Source organism: Sciurus carolinensis, chromosome 10 (genome assembly GCF_902686445.1).
Source record: "Sciurus carolinensis chromosome 10, mSciCar1.2, whole genome shotgun sequence".
Lineage (NCBI taxonomy): Eukaryota > Metazoa > Chordata > Mammalia > Rodentia > Sciuridae > Sciurus > Sciurus carolinensis.
The window spans coordinates 44,421,875-44,444,650 of NC_062222.1; the positions used below are offsets into that span (position 1 = coordinate 44,421,875).

General features: G+C 33.6%; 1 protein-coding gene across 2 annotated transcripts in view; it reads right to left on the reverse strand.

The window, feature by feature from the left end:
- Positions 1 to 6,016: 6,016 nt before the first annotated feature.
- Positions 6,017 to 22,776, reverse strand: part of Ap1ar (adaptor related protein complex 1 associated regulatory protein) — a 34,496-nt gene continuing 17,736 nt past the window's right edge. Inside the window, exons 2-10 of one of the 2 annotated variants that reach the window (XM_047567279.1) lie at positions 22,271 to 22,319; positions 21,084 to 21,110; positions 18,100 to 18,125; positions 15,202 to 15,298; positions 13,955 to 14,053; positions 11,862 to 11,920; positions 11,023 to 11,096; positions 9,860 to 9,988; positions 6,017 to 7,162 (exon numbers count right to left, since the gene is read on the reverse strand). In XM_047567279.1, the coding sequence (XP_047423235.1) occupies positions 6,897 to 7,162; positions 9,860 to 9,988; positions 11,023 to 11,096; positions 11,862 to 11,920; positions 13,955 to 14,053; positions 15,202 to 15,298; positions 18,100 to 18,125; positions 21,084 to 21,110; positions 22,271 to 22,319 (826 nt within the window). In that variant the 3' untranslated portion in view covers positions 6,017 to 6,896. The remainder of the gene's footprint in view (positions 7,163 to 9,859; positions 9,989 to 11,022; positions 11,097 to 11,861; positions 11,921 to 13,954; positions 14,054 to 15,201; positions 15,299 to 18,099; positions 18,126 to 21,083; positions 21,111 to 22,270; positions 22,320 to 22,776) is intronic. The other variant, XM_047567280.1, reaches the window with a different exon arrangement.

Below are 22,776 nucleotides of genomic sequence, written 5' to 3' on the forward strand. Positions count from 1 at the left end.
AGTTACTTCTGGCCATAGAAGGTGATGTCCAGCACTTTAGCCCCTCCTCAGTCCTGGGACTGTTGCTGTAGAAGAGAACTACTTTTCCCCACTTAAAGTGGCCCAAATAACTTTTAATTCTGTGTCCAGTTTTTCTGCTTATTCCCTGTGGTAGGCACAGTTATGGTTTGGCCAAAGGCATCCAGATGTCCATGTGCTAACCTCTGGAGCTGTGAATGTGTTATGTAGCAAATGGGAATTAGGGCTGCAAATGGAATTAAGTTTGCTCATTAGTTGACCTTAAAACTGAGAGATCATCTTAGATTATTCTGGACCCAATAATTACAGGGTCCTTTCAAATAGGAGAGGCAGAGCAAGATGTCAGAGTGATGAAGTGTGAGGACTTGATCTGCTGGTGCCAGCTTTGAAGATCCTTGAGTCAAGAAATGCAGGCAATCTCTAGAAGCTAGAAAACATACACTCGATATCTAGAAGCTGAAAAAGGCAGAGAAAACTCTAGAAAGAAATGAAATCCTGTGGACACCTTGATTTTAGTCCAGTGAGATTTGTTTCTTACCTACAGAACTTGAAGATGATAAATTTGTTGTGAGCCATTAAACTGCAATAATTTGTTACAGCAGCAGATACTCTGACCTGAGGTTATTCATCTACTATCTATTCTAGTCACTGTCAATAAGTTGCCTTTACTCTATTATCTTTTTCTGGGATTGTAACTTCCTGTCTAATGTGGATTCACAAACTAGGTCACCCAGATTGTTAGAATTGCTCATAGTACCAGTAGTCTTATGGTAAAGACTGCCTCTGAGTGAAGTGTGTACACTCTAATGTGTAGGTTATATAACATTTTGGTCATTTTGAAAGACCTTTCCACTTGTTTCTTGTCTTCGAGGCTGATGACTGAATTGCTGAATTACAGAGTTTTAATATTAAGAAATTTCTGTATCATTGTTACTGAACCCAAAAATTGTGTTAGGAGATACATCCAGAAAAATCTCATACTCATATAAATAGTTAATGATTTTTCCCATTTATCCTGCTAAAGTTTTGTTCGATTTGAGAAATACAAACTTCAATTTTTTTCTATTTTTTTTCTTAACAGAGTGACAAAAGAGAGAGGGTTTCTAAATAGTAAACACCATTGTTCTCCGAATAGAAACATTCCATAGCCCAATTCTTATAGGTAATAATGGAGTAATAGGTTAGTATTAAAATTGTTTTGATTTCAAAGCTTAAAATCTCTACCAGAGCTACCCCAGCACATAGGGGTTGTTAGAGGCAAGCTGAAGTACCTCACGGAACACATGGAAGGAATGCAGCAGACTTTAGGCAAGATTCAAATGCCTGCAGCTCTGCCCCACAGTGAATATGGGCTCCATTCTCCAAATACATGGTGGCGCAAGACCACACAAAACTCCAAGATTTACATGTTATTGATCACTCAAAGAGAAACTGATCGCCTATTCCAGTTCCAGGGAAGGGTCAGCTTGCCACCCTTCCACTAACCGACTCTCCTCAGGTAACATAGTCACATATAATAGCTACTCTTGTCAGTGATCATGTGGAAAGAAAAAGCATTTTCTTAAAAAAAAAAAAATGACCACAGTGGGCTGGACGGGGACAAACAAAATATTGGTATTCTGCAGCTAAGCTGTAAAAATTTCCACAACCTGAAGGACTCCCCTGTCCCTAGGAATTGAATTTTCTTGTGCCAAGTTGAGAGGTGTGTTAACTGGTGCCAGTATTACAATCACTTTTTTCAATCTCCATCTTCACAACATGGTTGTGCTTTCCACTGGTGAAATCTCATGCCATGTGATTCTATAACCATTTTCTAGAAAATTCTGTGTCTACTATATGATGTAATGACTGACTTGTAGAAGCCTAACTTTTAGGCTCTTCTATGCACGGTGGTATTCATTTCAATGAAGGTAAGATGGGCTATGCAGTCATTTAAGCTGTACTTTAAATTACATATATCTTGTAGGAAAATTAGCCATACTCCTACTACCAGGAGATAACTGTTAACATTTTGTGTGTGTGTAAGTGGTGGTTGCTTTCATGTTACTTTAGGGCCCTCTTTACTTTTCCAGTTAACACTTGTTTATTTATTCCTTATATTGTTTTCTGTTAAAATAACAATGTGGTTACTATTTTATTGTGTGGACCATGATTGAAACCATCAGAGAACTTGGATTTCAGGTGGTGTCTAAGGATGAGAGCTGTGTGAAGTGTGACTGCAATTTATTTGGCTTCTAGTTGGTTTGAGTTTTCTCAAACCAATAACTCATTATTCAACAATTCATTCTACATGAAAATATTTTGCCTTGCATGTCTTAAGTGAGGAATTTAGGGCCTGGAGCTCTGGTGAAGAAAATTGGAGAACAGTGATTTCAGTTGTTTCTGGCCTCACTACTTTGTTACTGATGGAAGGCTGCAAGGGACTAGAGATGAATCAGTCTGGTACTGTTGACTGGCATTGTTGCTCAAAAGTCAAAGTCATTTTAAAACAAACCTTTGTCACAAGAGGTGCAACAATGGAATGTCACATTAGGTCAGAGTGTCTTTTTATGACAATATCACTTTGGGTATCTTTAAGCAATTTTTCAATATTCAGCTAAGCAAACAAAACCAACCCGGACCCCTCAAAAATAATACTGACCTATCTCTACAGAATGAAGTGACAGTATTAAGTGTGGACTCTGAATCATACTGCCTCAGTTCATCTATTTCCCATGTAACCTGACACTAGCTCAGGATCCTTTTCTGAAAAACAAGGATTAAAATAGTGCTTCCCTCACAGTGTCTCTCTTTAGATCAGTTCAATACCCTTATCCTATGGTCCCCTTATCAGTGTTCCACAAAGCATGTCATTATGACTAGCACTGGGCAGTTAGGTCCTTACATTTAACAGTCATATATAAAAGATTTCTGAACCACCGAGGACATTACTATATCTTTAAACATTTAAATAATTTGTAATAATCAAAATATTCATATTAATCATTTTTCTAATTTAATTTTATTTTCACCTTTAATATTATCTAAAAATATAAGAATCAGATGCAGGAAATCCATTTCTTAGAGAATTCTTTTGTGATCTCACCAATGAGATAATTAACTGGAGGCACCAAGAAAATGAAGATAGGATAACATTATAAATATATTAAATCTATTTTATTAAGATGGCTGTGTTAAAAATTTATGATGAGGATATCTTTATATAGAGCAAAATGATAATTTTGGCCTCTACTAACAATATATCTAATTATTGAAAAAAAAGGAGGCATAATTCCAAGTTATATCATTTTAGAAGTAGCTAAACTATTTCTAGCATCTTAAATAAAAACCCTTACATTACTCCACAACCCCCTCCAACTATCTCATTTCTCTGCTGAGAGCAAAACTTTTTGAATAATATCTACACTGGCTGTTTTATTATTTATCCCGTACCTCCTCAATTTCTATCCCTTCATTTGTGTAACAAACATGCATCAGTCTTCATGTTCCCAAACCCAACCCTAACTCACCCGTCCTCTTCTCAAAGCATTTGATGTTGGTGACTCCCATCTCCTCCTGGCATGACACCACACCTGCATTCCTCCTGAATCTGCTTTAGGCTGTTTCTCCATTCCTTTGAAGGTCACATTAGAGAAATCGGCCTTCTCTGCTTTTGTGGTTCCCTGGGGTGAACTCAGCTAGTGCACTGACTTAAAATACCACTCATCTACTAATGACTCCCAAACTTCACCTAGACCTCCTTCCTGGAGCTATAGATATGCACCCTAGCATCCTTATTCAAATGTCTCACCACAGCTCAAATGGAACTTTCAAACAGAATTCTTCATGTCCCCCACTTTGCCAAACCTGTCCCCTCCGTTACATTTATTAAGTCAAGCCAGAGCCAAAAAGATAATGTGAGGCACAGTGGTAGCTGCTAGGTTGGCTGTCACACATCCATAGATTTGGCCTTAAGGGAGACACTGAGCTCAAATCAATTTAGATAGCTTATTACTTGCACAGATAGCAAAAGCAACAGCAGTACAGTCAGCTCCTGGCATCCCTTGTCCTTACAAATGTCCCAGATGACAGACGACGTAAGAGTAGCTGAGGTTAATTGTCGGGGAGCACTGTAAACTATGGCCAAGCAGTTTCATAGCCTGTTTCTGTACATGAATGGAGATGAGGTGGAGTCCCATTCCTCACTGGAACCATGGAGTTGGATGAGAAATTACCTCATGACAGCCTTCTTCAAGAAAGGGAAGCGGGTGACAAATGGACCTTTAACAACTCCTCTAAGACTAACTATCTTGGCATGTTCCTGGCAGAATCAGAGTTTTTTGCCTCTGTGGTCTATGTGTAGCGAATATCCTTATATTCATCAGAAAACCCTATAGTTCTACCTTTCAATCTGCTCTGAATTTCTGCATCCATTAAAAATTCTAAACCACACCATGTCCCTTTGGGTGTTCTATACATACATTCCTGTCCTCTTATAATTCATTCTCTACATAGCAGCTAGTTATCTTTGGAAAATGCAAGTATGATAACTATACATCCTAAGTTACATAGAATGCCAAGGGCCTTCTGTTATGCACCAAATAAAATTCACTCTTAAATATGGACTAGCAGGCCTCACATGATCTGGCCCCTAACTATCCTTCCAACATCAACTCATCCCACTCCTGCCCCTCATTCTTGATGCTTTCAGTTCCATGGTTTTTTATTCTTTCAACATACCAAATTCATTCCTACTGCAGAAACTTTGTATTTACTGTTCCCTTTGATTGTAACATGCTTTACCAGGCCTCTTTGCTTCCAGCTCAACAATTAAGTCTCAACTCAAATGTCTCCTTGGAGGGGATTCCCCTGATCTATCAAAAGTAAACAGTTGGCCCTCAGTTACCTCTGTCTTCTTACACCTTGCATATTTCCTAACTGATCTGATTTTCTTGTTTATTTATTATTGTCTATCTGTCTTACCAGGGTGATAAGAGCAGGGACCTTCTAAGTTTGTTTACTGTTATGTCTCTAACACTCTTCCAGACCCAGCAGATTCTCCAGTGTTTGTTGAATAAATAAGTTATTCTAGGGTATTTTATGAACATAAAGTAAAAAATTAATATTCTTTTTCTTAGTAGTTAAAACATTTTTCAAGTTTAGTTCCATCTTCCTTTCCTAATTTATTCCTTTTTGTTTTCACATCAGATTTAATAATTTTAAGTTGTCATAATATTTGTATCTTTATGAATAGATAAAATAAAATCAGTAATAATCAAATAATTATCTTTAAATGTAAAAATGTGTTTATTCACAATCCTTGAGAAGTTACCATTCCTTCAGAAAAATTTTTATGAACAAAAAGCCAAGAAAAATTACAATAGTAGCTTATGCCAAACCAAAAATATACATCTGATGTATATAAACTTTAAAAAGCATTAACACAGGCAATGTGAATATAGAGTACCTTAAAATATTTCCAATGACACAGCTACAACTCAAATTCTATTGACAGATATAAATAAAAGCATTTACTAATGTATTATATATACATATTAAAGTGTCATATTTATTTCTATGAGATTAAAAAAAGAACAAAAAAAAACTACAGATTCATTGCCTAGCAGTTCAAATATTGAAAGGGCCACATGATTTTTTTTTTAAGTACAGCAGGAACTTTAAGTTACTATTTATATCTGGACCTTCCTATATTTTTGAGAACATGCACTGTCACTGTTGTAAGAAAAAGAAAAGAAAAACACAATAAGGAGAAAAAAAAAAACCTGGTTTGCTTATTAAATCATACTCAATCCTCAGCAAAATCAAGGAAAGCAATCAGGGACTGTTTTATATCCCTGGCCTTTGATATTGATACATAAATTTCAATGAGAAGGGAAGTTAACTGTCTATTGCAAAATGCAGTTATATATACTTATACTGAAATACTTAGTTCCATCCCATTTAAGTTCCCCGTACTACAAGGCAAAGGAAAGTGTAATAAAATCAATGGAACCTTTCATGCTAGAAAGGATTTTATTTACTTTGAAATACCCGTATTACCCTTTTTATGTTTTTTTTTCTTAAGTCATTCAGAGGACATGTTCTATGTAAAATCTAAGATCATTCATTGGAAATACAGAATTTAAAAAAATAATGACACCTAAAAACTTAATATATCAATTTAAAGCCAATATAGTTGCATGTAAAAGGAAGTGAAAAACCTAAATATATACATATTTCCTTAAATATAATTTTTATTACCAACTTAAATGTCCAAACTCTAAAGTTTATTTTTATCATATTATCTTTTGTTTAGATCGAATCAACATCATCATACTAGGTTATACAATAAACAGAAAGAAACTGATACTTCAGCATTTTGTAGGGTCATCTATGCAAATTAATTGTGCTTAATACTAGTTAATAAAATCCAAAGAAGCCATAGAAGTAAATAATGCTGGAAAAGGAATACTATTCTAAATCTGACAATCCCTGCTCATGCTCCCTTCACATCTGCTGAGAATTAACAAAAAATACTTTTAATATCTTCACAGTTATATAATGGAATGGGCTTAGTAAAGCATCTGAAGTAAAAGTAATGAACTTTTTAAAATATATAAATCTATAAGAGTAAACAGGAATTCTATAGTTAAATTAAATGTAATTGATAACATGACAAAACCATTAAATTGGTCTTGAAAAGCAGAAGGCAGATGATAAAATTGCACTTAATTCTGAAGCAATTCAGATCTATCATTTCTACTCCTTTCTAACAAAATAATCATTTACAACGTGGTTTCTAACCTCCCCCTTTTGAAAAGGCTCAACGCAACCATTTATACATTCTAGTTGGTTTTAACATTTGGTCATAACTAATACACAGTTTACACAATTTCACCCTATCGAATCTGTTGACCTGTATCAGACTGCTTCGTGCCAGAATCAGACAGTTCTAATACAGGATTTACAAATCCAGAATACTCGGAATTGCCATTATCATCCATTTCGGCACTGACAAAATCATTCTCCCATTCCAGTCCGTTGGAGTCATCAGAGGCTGACGTGGGGTTACTTCCAGTCTTCTTGCTGCTACACTTAAGTGCTGCCCGGAGAATGTCTTCCTCTGTTTTAGAACGCTCTCTCATTGGAAGCATTCTATTCATGCCTAGGATTTGAGCACAGTTTGAAAAGATCTCAGTTAACATAAAAAGCTATATTAAAAGATTCCCAGTTTTTTACAATTAGACTTGATTTGTGAATTAACTTTTAAGAGATAGTCCAATAGAGGCTTTCTCAAGGGACATTTTTGGGGTCTAATCCTGACATATGCCACAGATATTTAAAGATCCCCAGAGCTTTTCCTCCCCTCTTACTTCCCCCTATCTTCCCTCCTCTGCTCTACTGGTCTTCCACCAAAGGACAGTTTTGATGCAACATTGATCATTCGATGATATGAAACTTCTGAAAAGTCAAACAGAACAGACTGAGTTTTTGATTGCTATTGTCTTTTCCTTTTCTTTTTTTTGGTTCTGGGGATTGAATCCATTGGCACTCTATCACTGAGTTACATCCCCGACTCTTTTAATTTTTTATTTTGAGATAGGGTCTCACTAAGTTGCTGAGGCTCTCAGTCTCCCAAGTTGCTGGGATTACAGGAGTACATACATCACTGTGCCTAGCTGCTATGAGTCTTATTTGGTAAATCAGTACATCTGCCAAGGTTCTTTCCTTCTTAGATGATAACTGCATTTCTCAGAGACTGAAAATCACTGCAGTGATAACAACAAAAATGCTTTTCCAGAACTACTAGGTTCCTGTTAATACTGCATGCCCTTCAAAATATATTAATTGATTCAATTCTCAACAATTTTATGAAGTTAAGTTACAGGATTATCATTAACTCCACTTAAGAGTTGAGGAAACTGGAAAGGTAAATGATTTGCCCAAATCACACAATTATAAAGTGATATGGTAGGATTTTTTTTTTTTTTTTGGTCAGCACTGAGGATGGAACCCAGGACCTTGCATGCTAAGCAAGTACTCTACTGCTGAGCTACATCCCTAGACCTGAAATAAAAATTTTAATTCACTCAGTTTGGCTCCAAAGTCTGTGCTCTTCATATTATTCTTATTTTCTACCACATTAGAGTAGCAATATTTCTAGAGGAAATTGTTCTAGATCTAATTCTGAACAGAAATAAATTGGTAAAATAAAAAGTGTCAAAAATCTTGGAGAAAAAAATGTCATTTTGTTGACAGTAGAAAGGTACAGAAGATAGAAGAGAAATTTGAATTTGTAAGTACAGAATCAATATTGGTAACAACTAAAATCAGGATTAGTAAAGAGATTTTAAAGAGAATACCGAGACATGGGCTGGGGTTTTGGCTCAGAGGTAGAATGCTTGCCTAGCATGTGTGAGGCACTGGGTTTGATTGTCAGCATCACATATAAATAAAAGAATAAAATAAAGGTTGAGCAACAGTTAAAAAATTTTTTTAAAAAGAGAGAATACCTAGAAACAATTTTGTTTCAGAAAACAAAATTATAAGAAATAAGAATCAGATCCCATAGTAATAAAAAGAATATTTAAATTTGAATCACTCCTGAAAACACAGAGACTCAATCCAGTAAAACCAGTTATTTTTATAGATAAGAGCTCATATAAAAGTATGCACTGGATACTAATTTAATTTTGTGGATTTATAGCTGGTAGTTTGTTTCGGGGGGGGGTTAAGTCTAAAGGAAGTTGGATCATACATCTACGAAAAAGTAGGTTTCTAGTAGACTCTTTCCTATACCTGGTATTAACAATTCTCTTAATAACTTGAATAGTAACCTAGAAAGTCAATTACCTATGAATATTATTAGCATAGTATGGATGACAGGACCACAAATCAGCATCACTAGAGGAGAGCTAAGGTCTATTCCATTTCAAAACATAAGGAAATACTTAATACTTATTATTTTTCTCGAAGTTCTATGATTGAGTCTTCTTTCTTGGATTGCCTATTTCTGAACATGAAAATGAAAACTTAGGCCTTGTCTAATGAAATAGCTTTAAAAAAAGAAAACAAAAGTAGTTATCTACTGTTTTGAATGTTTGACTGTGATGCACCCTGTACTATGTGTTTTATATATTCGATCCTCACAATATTCCTTTATTTGTTCAAATAATTGTTTCTTCTTTTTTATTTTTTTATTTTTTTTGCAGTGCTGAGGATTGAAACTAGTCTCATAAACCTTAGTCAAGCTCTCAACCACTGATCACATTTCAAACCTGTTCAAAATTTATAGACTGCCTACTATGTGCCAAGCATTTTTATACTCCCAAATAAATTTAACAGTGAAAAATTATCTTTCCTTTTTACAATGGACAAACTATAGCTTAGAGAGATTAAGTAATCCACCTAAGTACTACAACTATGAAGACACAGCAGGTAAAATTCAAACTCATATCTGAGTAATGACTTTTGTTCCATACCAAAAGGAATGTAGGAAAAATTAAATTGCTAATTTATAATGAACCTAGAAAGTTCAATGACATTTTACTTTAGACTTCCCACAAGGGGGCAGTAATCCTTTACATTGAGTAATTTCATGGGGTAGATTCGGAAAACCTTCAAGAAATTAACATTTATATTCTGAATCTCAAGAAACATTAAAAATTAAACAACTTTCTAAACCACTTATCAACAAATGATAATTGCTAATACAGCAACAGTACAGGAAATTTTTATATTGATTTTTTCAAGGCTTTGTATTTATTCAGTTTATTAAAGTAAAATGCCAAGGTGGAAGACCTGTATAAATCAATATAGAACAAATTAAATGTTTAAGGTAAAATTGTGAATTATAAAATACCTTCTTCATCTTCCCACTCTAGATCTAAGGATGTGCTGTCATCATTTCCACTAGTTGATTTAGTTTTGGTCATTAAATCACAACTGCTTTCTGTATTTGGTGTCAATACCGTGGCATCTGATGAGAGTCCTAGAATACATATATACATATATATATATATATATATATATAATACAATTAAATGTTGCCACCTGTGCTCTTTTCCCACAATAGTTATTTTCTTTTGCAACAAATTTCTTTCTTTAAATAGTACTATTCCATCAAACTCAAAACAGACATTATTGAAAACATTACAATGGTAAGTTTATGCTAGGAATAATTTTTTTCTTTTTTTTTTTGCCATTTAAGCACTGCAAACATGCAAATCTAAATTAATCATAAACCTTAAATAGGATAAACAAACTGTATGTAATGTTTCTAATAGTCAGTTACAAAGTTGGACAAACAAAACAAAACAAAACAAAATGCTAAAACACATGAAAGGCAGCCTATACTCTCCAAAGGAACCACTCCTAAGTTCCTCAAGCTTCCCGGGAGTAGAAGCATAGGAGCTGACTTTAGAACTTTTTTCTTTTTTTGGTATAGGGGACTGAATCCAGGGATGATTTGTCACTGAGTTACAGTCTCAACTCTTTTTATTTTGAGACAGGGTCTCAATAAGTTGCTTAGGGTCTCACTATGTTGCTGAGGCTGGCCTCAAACTTGCAATCCTCCTGCCTCAGCCTCCCAAGTTGCTGGGATTACAGGTATGCACCACCATGACTAGATTACTTCTGAAGAAACATCAGTTTTAATTTTGAAACTTGAAGAAACATTTTAATCTTACAAATCAATTTGTAATATGTATAATAAGTACACTTTTCTATTATTTCTTCCCACTTTTCCTTTGTTTATGGGGAAGGGTAGGGGTAGGATCAAGATAGAAATGGAAAAAGCAGTGCTCCCTGTGAGGTTTACACAAAAGTAGTCTGAGATTTTCCTTTGCTCCAACTCCTTTTTAAAAAGGAAATAAAATATTGTATAATTAATAACTATTTAACTGATTTATCTGGAAAATTCAAATTGAAGGGTAGGAAGTTCTATAGAAAAAAAGTCAGGATTTCCAATTATCTGTTTAATGTACATAAACTGAAAATGAACAAAGAATATATGAAAAGACTTACTGCTGCTTCGATAAACTTCATATTGTGACTTTACATTTCTCATACAAGATTCAAAGTCATCTTCTGGTCCTGAACTGTAATAAAATTGATTTTTTTTTTTTTTTTTTAATAATGCATAGAAGGTACATAGCAGAAGCAACAGAAGAAATGGTTAAATGGATGGCATTTTGGTTTGAGTCCTATTTTAAAAATTCATAATTTCCATACAATCAGTATAATCTAATGAAAATGCATCTTAATTTTCTTAATGCTAGCATGAAACTGAAAACCTAAGATTCAGGTTAATTTTGAAGTCACATCTCCAAAGCTTGGTTATAAGTCCAGCTTTACAAATGATAACAAGGAATGATTGAAGGTCCTTGAATGAGTCGGACTACTTGTGAAAAGGTTAACTTTCTGAGAAAAGAGAGAGGCTAAGGAAAGCACAAAGAAGTAATGTTATAAACAACTCACCCAAAGGCATTCAGCTATTGTTATTGCTTTCAACATGAAAGATGTGATTACTCTTAAAAAATGCATAGAAGTCAATTTAAATAAATGGTACTTTCTGACTTAAATAAAACAAATTCTCTCAGTATTCTTCCAAGACAGAGTCTTAGAGAAGCAATGATACTTTTCTTTTTTTCTTTCTTTTTTTTTGGTGCTGGGGATTAAACCCCAGGGCCTTATGTATGTTATGCATATGTTCTAGCACTGAGCTACATTCTGAGCCTGGAGAAGCAAAAATTTTTAGGGATCGAATAAATGTGAAGACATTTACATACATCTTGGGGTAAACAATGCTCTCTTTGGAAATACCACTGTCTACCACAAAGGGAAAAAGAAATGCCAATATTTACCTTTGATAGTCTCCATTGCTGGAAGGATGATATCGCTGCACAACTCTCAGCCTTTCTTGCTTTGGAAACATAATATAATACAAAATCACTCTGTTGGAAAATTATATTTTTTAAAACCATGCATGCAATGCAGAAAAATATTTTTTTTCTAATTTTTAAAAACAAAAAAGTGATTCTCTTTAAGTCTTTTTCCTTCAATTCACCACTACTCACTTCTACATCCTCTTACTTGCAGGTGGAATTTTTCTGAATTTACCAGTGTGTAATCTCTAAGTGTTTAGAATATTCATGGTATTGTAAAAAGATAATTTTTTAAATGGATATGTACTAGTGTCCGTCCTTAATACACCTAAGTACTTCCTATTAACTGGAAAGATGAGGGGCAGGAAAGGAATAGTTTAATCAGTACCTGGAGTTCAATTCTGTCTGAAATAAGTAGTAATCCAACAAAGCATTTATAAGGTTTGGCTAAGTTGACTCAAATATTAAAGATGACTGATTATTTAGGGCTCGGACAGGATTTAGAAGACCTGTCAGAGCGTGGCTCTGATAGTTATTTGTAGTATGTCCCTGGCATGGCCTTTACCTTCTGCTTCTTCATCTGTGTATTACAGATGGCATGTTACTGTCCTAGCAAACATAGGGTTATTATGAAAATGAAGTGGTACGTGTCTGTGCATGTTTGTGTGTCAGTGTATGATGCACAGACCTATAGCAAATATTTAGGGAAGGAAAAACTCATAGAGCTCAGAAAATCACCCAAATGGATACTGCATATGGACTGCTTTTAGTCTCTAAAAGGCAAGCAGCAGAGGCTTAATTATTGTAAAGTAAATACCTACATTAACCCAAAGAACACTTATATTTTGCAGAAGGTAAAATTGTTAAACTTTTCCATTATTTAGGATGCACTGAAAAAAGCCCCCCAAAACAAAAAAGACACTTGCTCATATAATTAATCTGCTACAACCCTCTTCTCCCCCAGGAGAGTGGTGGGGGAAGTGGGGAGAAGGAGAAGGAGAGAGAGAAGGAGGGGAGGGGAGAGGGAGAGAGGGAAAGTGAAAGAGAGAGAGAGAGAGAGAAAGAGAAAGAGAGAGAGAGAGAGACAGAGAGAGAGAGAGAGAGACAGTCCACAAATGACATAAAAATACAATAGACATGACTTTTCAGTTCCTCTAAGTTTTAGTATGTGATGTGATCATGGTAGTGTTTCAATTAACACTATAGTAGTGAATACATACAGGCAAAATATGGAGGAAGATACTAAATAATCTGCTGACTAAGCACTGGTATGCTTGAACTCTGGCTCTGCCATGTATTAGCTATAGGATCTCAAGAAAGTTACTTAACCTCTGTCCCTTGGGTTCCTCATGGGGATAATAACACAACTTGTTCTTTAAAACTGCTGTGAGGATCAAACACAAATAAACTACTTAGAACAGTTCCTGACACTTAGCCAGGGCTTCATAAACGTCTGTATAGCTGTGAGGCATTATGATAATGCCTCATTGCCACATGGCATTTTAAGATATGGTACATTTGTTGCCTTCCTTATAATATGCCAATGATTTTTCAAGACCTAAACTCTCAATCTTTCAAAAACACAAGAGTATATATAAGGAGTAAACAATACTCTTTGGGGGAAAAATTGGTATGATTTTAAGAAGTTTAAAAAATTCTAGGAGTTCAAGAATTAAAAACAAACAACAACAACAACAAAAAACAACAAAACCCTCACAAAAACACACTATGAAATGCTTTGGAAATTGTATTGCAAGACTAGTTTTCCCTCTGAAAGTATATTTATTTTTCTAAAAGAATTCTGAATTTTAGAGCACTAAAATTCATCTTTAGGATAAACAGGAATTAGCTTCTGCTAATCTAAAGCTAAACAATATTCAGTATCAAGCCTGTTATTTCCAGCTTTTAAAGATTGAACAATTTGCCTTTATAATTCTTAAGAATATGCATAAGTACATCTGTTGTTAAACAAGAAGCCCTTGATTCTAGGGGAAAAAAGTCCCAATTAGGATTTGTCAGAGAAAATAAGGAGAAAAGCAACCCTAATATTCGCTGGGGTCTTTTCCCCTCACCTCCAAGAGCTTTCGCTGCTTTGCTGCCCTGGCTGCTTCACGCTGTGCAGCGTATAAAGCTTCTTCTTCTAGTCTTAACTTCTCTTCTTGTAAGGCTAACTGTACATGAACAAAACAATAAGGATTAACAAAAATCAGAACCTGTCTGACTGCTCTAAAAATAAAATGTTTCTATTTATAAAATAAAAAATAAATCATTAAAAATAAGTGATATACAAAACATATCAAAATTGATATTTTTGAGATTGCTCATTTAAATTTCTCCTTTTATAAAATAACCCTGATGATGTGAAAGACATCATGGAATTCTTTAGCAACTGAATTATGAAGCAGTAGCATCTAATTTATAAAAGTACCAATCTGTCCTTTTCTAGAATATGCAGTGATCTTCATTTTAACAATCATTCCAACACCTATCCCCCTGACTAGTTTAATGGTTCTGACCCTCCGAAGTCAAAGATCTTTAAAACTAAGGCTAATCATATCACTATCTATCAAAGTGAATTAAGCTTTCACAAAATCTATGTTTTTTCATCTAATCAACATCAATGCACTTGTTTTAATTTTATTACTATTAATCTTACTTTCAAATTTAGGTTCTTGCCTTTCATAATAACAAATGCTTCTTTAATGATAGCTAATGCATGTCAAATCTAAGTTAAAAATCAGATTTTTACACTAAAAAAAACTAGTATTAGTATCTCCTGAGTTGATTAAGTGAATGGGCTTGAAATCACTAATTGGTACAAAACAGTTAAGAACACTTAATAAATATATAAAGGAGTATGACTAATTCCATTTAGTTTACAGATAGCAAAACTATAATTATAGTCCACTTCAATGAATATATTAAGTAAACATTTATAGTTGTTAGAAGTACTTAGTTCACTGAAAACAAATAAACCCAAGACAAACAAAAACTTAAACACTACTTATTATGAAACAGAATAATTATTTTAAAAGTTTAAAAGGTAGATATTTTTGCTAACATTCTTATTTGTGAACTAATAGATTAGTTAAAAGAACGTACTGTTTTCATTTTTTGGTTCATATAAGCTGATAAATTGAACCAAACTAAAAAAATTATAACAGTCTGAAATAATGTTTTACTTTTATATAATTTTTATCTGTATATATCTAAATATATGTGCAGTGACTATATGTTATAAATTATTTAATGACAACTATCACCTATAAACAATAAGAGGTTTTTTGATAACATACATTTAAGCAAATAAAGCTTTTACCTCTTTTTGGATTTTCTTATCAAGATCTTTCTGTTTCTCAGCAATAGAATCATAATGCCGCTCTCGTAGGTCAACAATTTCCTCCTCCGTAAGAGGCCTACAGAAAAAGAGTGTAGGAGGGTGGCAGGGAAAGTGAAAACAAACAAACAAACAAAAAACACAAAAAAACCAAAAGCACACAAAACAATCCCAGTGAAATTCTGACTACTACTCTCAAAAAGTTATGAAGGCAATTTGGTACTATGATTTCAATTGTTAAGAGTAAAAAGTGTACATTCTAACATATTATCTTTTGGTATATAAACTGAATAAGATGATGAAGTATCTGAGTTTGGTTTTGCTGAACCTTTTAAGAAATGTGCGCTTACCTTACACAGGGCCCACTCTAGTCATCTGTCCTGTGGGTATATACCCTGGAGGGTACCCCAAAATGTTCATCATAAAATATAAAGATCAGTACATGAATTCTAATCCCAGCCCTCACACATTCTGAACTCTTAATTACCCTATTTATCCTGCTCAATCACTCAGGCCTTCCCAGGCCTTCAATCCTTCCCTTCCCTTCCAGTCTCTCTATCCAGGAAATCTCCTGGCCTCACTTCATTTACAACCAATGGGTGCCTAAGCTGAACTACTTTCCCACCAAAATACTTCCCTTCTTACACTTCTGACATTATACCACATTCACTCGGCTTACTCACGTTCTTGTCCTGGATCACTTCCATGACTAGTCCTTTCTGCAGTGTGATGCTACAGAAAATGTAACATCACTGGCCCTCAGTCCCAAGCAATAATTCATTTACTCATACAAGGTCAACTCCCTCTCACATCCTATGCTAACTATTTGAAAATCTTTGCATACTCTGTAAGTTTCTTTTCTTTTAAAAGATAAAGTTCTCTCCACTTCCATCCCTCCCCTTACTTCAGTGTGCCCTTTTTGTTCTTCCTTCCATCCTCTAAAAAGCTAGTGTTCCTTAACATGCTCAAGGTCAACCATCACTTTACACTCCTGACTGGTGTCACTTCTCTTCCTGCATTCCAGAGAATTCCATGGGACCTTGGTCCATTAATTAGCACTTCCCTATCTTTAACCTATCCCTTCTGTTTTTATTTCTTTTCCATATGAAGAAAGGGAGAACAGAAAGGGAGATAAAAATCCTTTGTCCTGTATCTACCTTTAGTTACTGCTTCCTTTTTCTTTCCTCCAAATTTCCTTAAATTAAACATGTGTTATAGATAGCATATCCAGCATTTACTAAGTGCCAGAATCTCCTCTAAATATTACACATATTAATTAATTATACATATTAACTAATATTACACATTAACTAATTTTAATCCTTTCAACAATCATATAAGGTATATAGAAAAATTATATATGAGGGAAATGCGATGAAGACAGATTAAAAGCATGTCTAAGAAAGTAACACCATATGGAACAAAGCCAGAATTTAAACCCAGGGGTCTACCTATCAACTTGCTCTCAACTACTGTGCTTCTCTGGCCTTCTTTTCCTTACCTCCATTTACTCACCAACTAACCATGGTCTACCTCTGTTCCCATCACTCCAATAACTCTAGCAAAGCTAATCTTTGGTTTCTATGTTGCTGAATACAATAGACAAATTGAAGTCCTTGTTTTATTACTGATGTTTCAGGTGACAGTGTTGACCTTCTCCCTTGGCTTCCCTTGCTCTCCTCATTCTTTTTGATGACTACTTGGTTACCTGCAGACTACTCTGACTGTCTATTCAATCCTCAGACCTCTTCCTTCTAGGCTCCGTAGATCCTACTCTATCTCTCCCTCAATCCTGAACTTAGGTAAGTGAACTAGATAACTATCATGGCTAACTAGCAATGTATATAAGGCAACATCTCCCACTTCCGTTAGTGTTCACCTCATAAAATTTTGACAATTGTGGACACTCATGTGGCCTCTACCCAAAGCAAGATTCAGAACATTTCCATCACCCCACATAGTTTCCTTGTGGCCCTTTCCAATCAATTCTCTCAATCTGTATTCAATTTCTCCAGTCAGACACATTCTCTTCTGGCTAGATAGTAACCACTAACCACTCCTTCAGGGATCAATGCAGGTATCATCACCTTAATGAAGTCATCTTGGACACACTTCTCCACATACATCTTGGGCAAGGGCCTCTCTCTAGGGTTTCCTAGTGTGTTCTGTAACTGCTGTTTCCTGGCTTTTCCTATCTCAAGCTGAAATGTCATTTACAAGATCCATTTTCTGGAGCAAAATATTCTTTTTTCTCATGTAGGGACCATGTGTGGTGTTTAAATCCCAGTATCTAACACAGTGCCTGGCATATGAGGACTGCTTAGTTAAATATTTGCTAAACTAAAAAAGGTAAAGAACATATATTAAAACATGAAATAGCATATGAAAATATTCTCTTGATATTAAGAACAATCTTGACTTAAATCCAGATGCTTCTTTCTCAAATAGTGCACGCAAATTTAACAGCATATTAAAAGGCTACTTCAATATAGTATTGAACTTTGGGTTACTGTTGAAAGATGTCAAATCTTTGGAGTAGAACAAGTTTAGAAAATCATAAGAAGAAAGGGGGATGAAATTGAAAAACTTAGGAATTTATCAATAGTAAATTTTTTTTTAAAGTCTAAAAAATACACAATGTAGGTTCAATAGGAAAGCACCTGGACATTGACAAATGTTAAACCTTAATGTTCAAAATAATCTACTGAGAAATATATTATTTGCCTCAAATTCTTGAAAAGAAAAAACTAAAGTTCTGAAATGTAAATTGTTCAATGTCTCAAAGCCAGTAAATAATAAAGCCTCAATTCGCAGAAAGCATCTTGTAGTTTACATAGAAGTTCTTATTGTTTTTTTTTTTTTTTTTTTTTAAAGGCTTACCTATGACTGCTTCCTGGGCTCTCTCCCTGTATAAAAATTAATTAGACAATTAAAGAAATTTCAATAGCTGAATTCTATTTAAGGTAAGCAAATAAAATTTTCATTTAATTAATATTTTCTACTTATACTTTTCATCACAAATTTAACTTATTTCATTGATTTTATTTTTTTAAAGTGAAATAAACAAATTTCACTTATTTAAAGTGTTTGAAACAAAGTCTTTAAATTTTACTATTTTTCAAAGGCAAAATTAAATTTTTTATTTAGTTTAATTATATTACAGCCATTTGCTTATTTCTTAATTTTTTTTCAACAAACATTTCTAAGATACCAAGTGAACTTCTGCAGTCAGGATATACTAAACAACATGTTCTCTATGTCCTCACCATTTATAGCTGATCCTCATTATTTCAATTCCAAATCTGTAAATTAACCTACTTCTAAAATGTATTTGTAACTCCAAAATCAATGCTCTATACTTTCTGGGTCATTCAGAGATATGTGCAGAGCAGCAAATTTGTGTGTGTGTGTGTGTGTGTGTGTGTGTGTAACAATGTGTATTCCTAGCAGAGGTAGAACATGACTTTGCACAGTATTCTTGTTGCAACTCTCAGGCTATGTAAAGTAGTCTTTACATAGCTAGTTAGTGCCAAGTAGCTTGCATTTTTGTGTTTTGTACATGGTTTCACTGTTTCAAAATGAACTCTAAGTGTAGTGCCTAAGCGCTGTCCTACCGTTCCTAAGTGCAAGAAGGCTGTGATGTACCTTACAGAGAGAAAAAAAAAAAGTTTGTTAGATAAGGTTCACTTAGGCATAAGTTTTTGCTAGTGGCAGTGAGTTCAAAGTTAATGAGTCAACAGTATATGCTTAATACGATGCTTTAAAGAGAAACACATATAACACTGTTATAAATTGGTTGATGAAAAAGTTGCATGTGACCAGACTCGGAGGACCTACCCATTATTCCTCTAGGAATGATGCTTCGGTATGCACTAATGCGGCATTCATGGACTTTAAGGAACAATGACAATAGATAACAAGCACTGACTTTTTGTTTTACTTTCCAAGGTTATAAAATGACCTATAGCTTTTTTTTTTCCAAAGCAAACCATAATTATTTTTAAGACTAAGTTGAGCTTATGAATATATCTTATACTTTTTTTTTTAGTACTGGGAATTGAACATAGGACAGCTTAACCACTGTGCCACATCCCCAACACTTTTTATTTTTTGTTTTGAGAACGGGTCTCACTAAGTTGCTTAGGGTTTTGCTAAGCTGCTCAGACTAGCTTTGAACTTGGATCCTCTTGCCTCAGTCTCTCAAGTCACTGAGATTACAAGTATGCACCACCATGCCTGGTTTATCCTACACTTTTAAACTAGTCATATTTGACAACTGAAACATATGACTAAGTAAAGAGTAGAAATAAAAATTCTAAATAGTTCAAATAAACTTAGAAAATACCAAAACAGGATGATTTTCAACCAAATAGAAAATGTGAAATGAGAGGAAAATTACAATTAGTTTAATGAAGCTGAAAATTAGCACAAAAATTAAAGTTCTTCTAACTATATTTATATATAAGAAATATACAAATTTTGTTGATTCTAAAGTGTACTTTTCATATTTTAACATTTCTGTACTTAACATGCATTGTTACTATTATATTAAACATTTGTGTTTCAAATAAGTAACTTAATAACCACTTGAAAGAAAAATATTTTATTGTTAATACTGTTTAGTTAAAGCAAACAAACGACAACAACAAAAAACCCTTAACCAACCAAATAAAAAGTACCTTAGGAGAACACATGAAACCATAAGTCCTTTTGAAAAGCAATATAATGCTGAGATGAACTACTGTGAAGGCTGAAAGAACTCTTATTTATTAGAAGCTTTAAAAATGTTATACTGTGTTTGCATAAACTTTTTAAAAGGGAAAGACATGGAGGTGAAAGTGACCTTTGAGAAGGTAAGGAAACTAGGTTCTATGAAACTTCAGATGTTATTTTATTGGCAAAACAAATGGAGGACAATTTTTCAAATCTGTCCTACCAGATGATAAATATGTATGATTTTAAGAAAGATTTATATCCAAATTAACTGGGGAAATTCTAAGTTAAACAGGTTTAAATAATTTTGTTTAACAACAGTTTTCAGAATCATTAATATGCCAATTTATATCTTGAGACTAGTATTTTATACACACTCTAGGAAATGCTGGGCTAAAAATTAATATAAAAACATAAAGAAAAGGTACAATTCATTTCATTTTCCTTTTCTTTAGAAAGTAAAAAGGACAAAAAGTCAGAGCTTGCTGTGCTCTTGTAGTTTAACCAAATTTAGAGATATGGGAAGTAGGTTCCAGGGAGGTTAAATAATTTGTAGAAACTCACACAATTAGTTTAGTAAAGCTGGTAATCAGCACACAACTATCTAAACCTGGATAAGAAATATATGTCACATTTTGCTGATTATACAGTATACTTTTTCTTGATATTTTAACATTTCTGTACTTATGATACATTTTAAGTTGAGTGTAGATAAAACAAAATGCAGAAGATCAATATAAAGAGTAACTGAAAAGGGGTAATGGTTAAAACCAGAAATTGTAGAGTGTTTTGTAGAAATTATAGAATTCTTTCCTCAGAAATTCATGAAAACTATTTTTAAAGAAAGGGTCCATTCTAGATTGCTGAAGTATTTTACATAAGTGAAGTGGTTAAAATTTTTGCTTTCTGAAGTTCCTTGAGTTCCATAAAATCTTTAAAACCTGTGTATGTGTAGTATTATATGTATTGTTATATAATAGAAAATGCTGAATTCTTTGCTGTCATAAATTAGTAAAAGAAGGAAATGATATAAAAGGGACAAAGTAAAAATAAAAATTCTAAAATAAAATTGAAAAAATAATTATTAGAACTAAAGAGATGATTCATGAGACAAACAAATATGCGTTTTATACTATTATGGAAATACTTACTTCATCACTTTCTACTAGATTCTCAAACTGAAAGAACAAGAAAGTAAGTATTAAGAGGGATTTTTGCCCAAGGTGCATATCTTACAAGAAATTGTCACTTTTCTCACCTTAAAAATAATATACTTTAATAAGATACTTCAGTCAATTGCCTTTTTTATACATCAGCTCATTTAATATATTAAAAAGTCCTACAAAATGGCCAAGCAAGCGTGTATTATTTTTATTTATGATTTCATATGAAAAAAGAATTATAGCAATATTAAACATAAAGCAGAAACTATATTATATACTATATCTCTACCTGAATTAAATATTTCATAAAGGTATTTTATTTTTATTTATTTATTATTATTTTTTGAGGCGAGGTTTTATCTTGTTGCACAGGTTGGCCTTGAACTCATGATTCTCCCCTCTCAGGTATTCCACCACATTCAGTTTTATGAAGGTATTTTAAATATATACTACCAGAATTTTTCACTCTACTTCAGAACAAATTATTCAATGTCATATAAAGAAAAATTACTAAAAAACCAGGTTTCAGTTTACATGTTTCCTTATTTAACACAGAAGACAGTAAAGAATAGTTTTCAAGTTTTGGAGCAAGATAGTTTTGGAATGGATTTTGTTCTCTGCAACTTCTAGGTAGTACACTACAGTCCAGTTTTTCCATCTGTCTAAGCCTCTGATTTCTCATCCATAAAACAGGATAACTATCACTTGTTTACAAAAGAGCTGCAGTAAGAATTCTGTGCAGTGGCATTCCTCAACCATATGGTAGAGTGATTGGTACGTAGTAGGTGATTGAGGAGGTTCTACTGATATCTTTTATATGCAAAGAAAAAATACTCAGTGTTTCTGCTGTGGAGTTGCTTAAAATCAATTCGCTACTTTGATCCTGCCTCATCTCTCTGATACGGCGGGCTAACAGCCATTAATACTGACAGGACAGCACCCTCTCTCTGAAATGTGTAGGGTGAAATGAAAACAAGCCTATTAGGAGAATAAACTTATCCCTATTCACTCTTCTCCCTAGTTGCTCAGTTCTTTCCCTCTTCACTAGAATTGACACTATTGCAACCTAAACAGTCTGTACTAAATTTGGGCCTACATTATTTCCCCTCAGTTGAAAGTTTCTTTTGCTCTTCTGAAGGTATTTTTAATCCAATCAAATTTATGATTCTACTTACCTCTATAGTTAAGTGCTCACCTCTTGAGCATGTTCTAAAATACTTGGATCTGGGAAGGAAAGCAGAAAAACAACTTTAAAAATCAAAATTGACCATAACACTGAATTAATATGATGGCATAAAAATATAGAGCAACTTTACATTCTCTAATATATAGTATCTTATATTTATAAAAGAAACAACCAAATTTACCTAACAATATAGTCTAAACTTTTTGTGAGTTTAAGTGTTTAGTCAACAGATATTTCTTTTTCCTGGCATTAATACTTACTAAACCTATTGTAATGAATTAGTTTACATCATTATTACAGAGAACAGATTACAATTACATTTAAAAAATTTATTTTTACTGTCTCGAGAAAAATATCTTGTTAAAAATAGTGTTAATCAGAATATCAAATAATCTAATAAATAAATGGCAAATGAGCTCAAAAGGCATTTCTCAAAAGAGGAAATATATATAGCCATCAATTATATGAAAAAAAAATACAACATCCTTAGCAATC